Here is a 3,399-nt window from a genome sequence, read left to right as displayed (position 1 = left end):
TACTAGTACTAGCCCTCTGCTCTTCCCCAGTAGCATATTAGACACCTTCCGACCTGAGGGGCTCATCTTCCAGCATCATATCTTTTTGCCTTTTAGTACTGTCCATGGGGTTTTCATGGCAAAGATACTGGAGTGGTTTGCCATTTCCTTCTCCAGTGGATCACATTTTGTCAGAACTCTCTGCTATGACCTGTCCGTCTTGGGTGGCCCTGCACAGCATAGCTCATAGCTTCATTGAGTTGTGCAAGCCCCTTCGCCATGACAAGGCAGTAATCCATAAAGGGGAAAAATAAAAGATACAGTATTACAATTAAAAAGGCAGAGTTAAAGTAACATAGGTTAGGTTTCCCCTGTCTAGTCATGTTCGACTCTGAGGGTGATGTTCATCTCTATATCGTAGCCAAGACAGCCGATATTGTCAAAAGAAGCTTTCCCAGTCATGTGGCTGGCATGACTATATGCTGAGGTGCATGGTACACTGTAACCTTCCCACTGAAGTGGTACCTATTTATCTACTTGTATTTGCATACTTTCAAACTGCTAGGCAGGCAGGAACTGATGAAGGAATGGGAACTCACCCCATCACACAGTACTTGGGTCTCAACATTTTAACAAATGTTCTACTGTCTATATAGGGCATATAAATAGCTGCTCCAGATAGTAGGTTCAAACTCTTGGTTTGGGAAGCTTTGTCTATTTAATACAAAACATGACTTACCAAGTGGAAAATGTTACCAGTGAAATTAAAGACAAAATTAAGGGCTTGAATTAACTTCTGGAAGTTTTCATCTTCAGGAGCAGACGGATGTCCAAAACTCAAAGCAGATATGATATTAGAAACTGCATTTAGTACAGGAAATGAAGGGTCAAATGGCTGTCCTGCAAATGAAGATATTTTATAATGAATTTTTAAGGAATAAGACTTCTAAGTGGATGAAGGAAGACAACTGGGGACCAATTGTTTCAAAAATAGAAAAATCAAATCAAATGCATTGCTTTTATTCAAAATACTCACAATGGGAAATATTTCTGCAGGCAGGGACTTGAGCCATTATGATTACCCCAAATTGCATACCTTTTGTTTCTCTAAAGGCCTCTACCAATGTCTGAGCTGCGTCTTCTATTTGGTGCTCAATGCTTTTCTTCCCCAGGCCCAGCTTCCGCAGAGAAGTGATGCCAAAGTGTCTCTGCTGTTTCCAGGTGTGGCCACTGGAAAAAATTATTCCTGTGGGCATCAGCAGACAATGATAAATGATTCCTGATAACATTCATGTTAAAAAAAAAAACCAGTTAGGTCTAGTTGTTGCCAAATATCTCTCTGGATTTCTGGTGAGAATACCAAATAAGTTTGAAGTAGGGCAAAGTGAAGGGATTCAGCATTCCAGAAATTGCTGTGTCTCAAGATAATATTCTGCCCCACTGTTCTTGACCGTTTAAGCCATATCCTGTTTCTTGCTTTGCTTAGTAGCCAGTTCCCTATTTTTATCTCTGTGTCAATGTTCAACCGTCTGGTATTTTTCCATACTATCAAGAATGCTGAGAACACGAATGTTTAGAATATTACCATATATGGGGTCCAGAGGGGTCAGGAAATGCATACATTGCATAAACTATAGATGTGAGCTCTGAACACTCCTCGGGGTTCAGACCCTTTGCTTTGTGTAGCTCTCTGAACCTGCGCAATAAACTTTTCCTTCCTCAAAGAGCTGGCTCAAGTCCCTTATTTCTACAACAAGTGAACAAAATGTTATAAGAAAAGCTTAGCCAGCATGTGACAGTCTTTACCTGACATATTTATGTAGTATAAAAAAACAAGCATTTTTTTAAATTAAAAAACAACTTCAAATTAAGGAACTGGAGAATAATATATTTCAAAGATAAGTGCAAGGTCCAACGGTACAAAATGACTGAGCAAGCAAAGTAATAGTTTTAGTATGTATAAACAAATTAAGAAAATGTCTAAAGAAGTGCATGAAATTGTTGGTAGTCCTTATGAAATTGATAAATGTCCAGCATTCTTGTATTTAAAAAAGGACTCAAAATAATATTCTGGACATTAGACCATATACGGCTGATCTTCAGGATGAAAATTTGAATGCAGGGTGTCAGAGAAAACAATGTAGCTTCATTGCCACATGACACAATGATTATTTTCTGGGCTTTATTAATATGACAAGGAAATCAGCTATAGTCTTTATGATATCATGCCATAAAGTAGAAAAACTGTGGATATATTAAGTGTGTTGATTCTCACTTGAGAGAAAATATTCTTAGAAAAGTTCATGAACTCAAAGAGATAAATCAGGAAGATACAGAACTGCAGTTTTATCAAGATATTAGTAAGTTATATGATGAAAAAGGAGCACTTTCTAAACCCCAAGGAACCAACTGATTTAATTTAGAATTCACTATAAATTTGGATTCTTCTATAATAATAATAATAATAATAATAATAATAATAATAATAATAATAATAATAATAATAATAATAATAATAATAATAATAATAATAATAATAGTAAAGTTGGAAGGAATCTTGGAGGTCATCTAGTCCAACCCCCTGCTCAGGCAAGAAACCCTATACCATTTCAGACAAATGGCTGTCTAGTCTCTTCTTAAAAACTTCCAATATTGGAGCATTCACCATTTCTGGAGGCAGGTTGTTCCACTAGTTAATTGTTCTAACTGTCAGGGAGTTTCTCCTTAGTTCTATGTTGCTTCTCTCCTTGATTAGTTTCCATCCGTTGCTTCTTGTCCTGCCTTCAGGCGCCTTGGAAAATAGCTTGACTCTCTCTTCTTTGTGGCAGCGCCTGAGATATTGGAATACTGCTATCATGTCCCCCCTAGTCCTTCTCTTCATTAAACTAGACATACCCAATTCCAGCAGCCTTTCCTTATATGCTTTGGCCTCCAGTCCCCTGATCATCTTTGTTGCTCTTCTCTGTACTCTTGCTAGAATCTCAACATGTTTTTTACATCATGGTGACCAAAACTGGATGCAGTATTCCAAGTGTGGCCTTACTAAGGCATTGTAAAGTGGTATTAATACTTCACGTGATCTTGATTCTATCCCTCTGTTAATGCAGCCCAGCACTCTGTTGGCCTTTTTGGCAGCTGTAGCACACTGCTGGCTCATATTTAAGTGATTGTCCACTAGGACTCCAAGGTCCCTCTCACAGTTACTACTATTGAGCAAGGTACCCCTATACCAGGGGTAGGCAAGCTTGGCTCTTTTATGACTCGTGGACTTCAACTCCCAGAATTCCTGAGCCAGAACCCCTGTCCTATACTATACCTGTACATTTGGTTTTTCTTGCCTAAATGTAGAACCTTACTTTTTTCACCATTGAATTTCATTTTGTTAGATAGCGCCCAGTGTTCAAGTCTGTCCAGATCTTC

General features: G+C 38.3%; 1 protein-coding gene across 1 annotated transcript in view; it reads right to left on the bottom strand.

The window, feature by feature from the left end:
* LOC107298508 (cytochrome P450 2J2) overlaps positions 1–1,260 on the bottom strand; it is a 26,442-nt gene extending 25,182 nt beyond the window's left edge. Inside the window, exons 1-2 of the mRNA XM_015827888.1 lie at positions 1,076–1,260; positions 719–879 (exon numbers count right to left, since the gene is read on the bottom strand). Coding sequence (XP_015683374.1) covers positions 719–879; positions 1,076–1,235 — 321 coding nt within the window. The 5' untranslated portion in view covers positions 1,236–1,260. The remainder of the gene's footprint in view (positions 1–718; positions 880–1,075) is intronic.
* Between the last annotated feature and the right edge of the window lie 2,139 nt (positions 1,261–3,399).

Source organism: Protobothrops mucrosquamatus, unplaced genomic scaffold (assembly GCF_001527695.2).
Source record: "Protobothrops mucrosquamatus isolate PMUCROS unplaced genomic scaffold, P.Mucros_1.0 scaffold4036, whole genome shotgun sequence".
In the NCBI taxonomy this organism is placed as follows: Eukaryota; Metazoa; Chordata; class Lepidosauria; order Squamata; family Viperidae; genus Protobothrops; species Protobothrops mucrosquamatus.
Note: the sequence above shows the minus strand (reverse complement) of the source record. Positions and strands in the feature narration are given on the sequence as shown.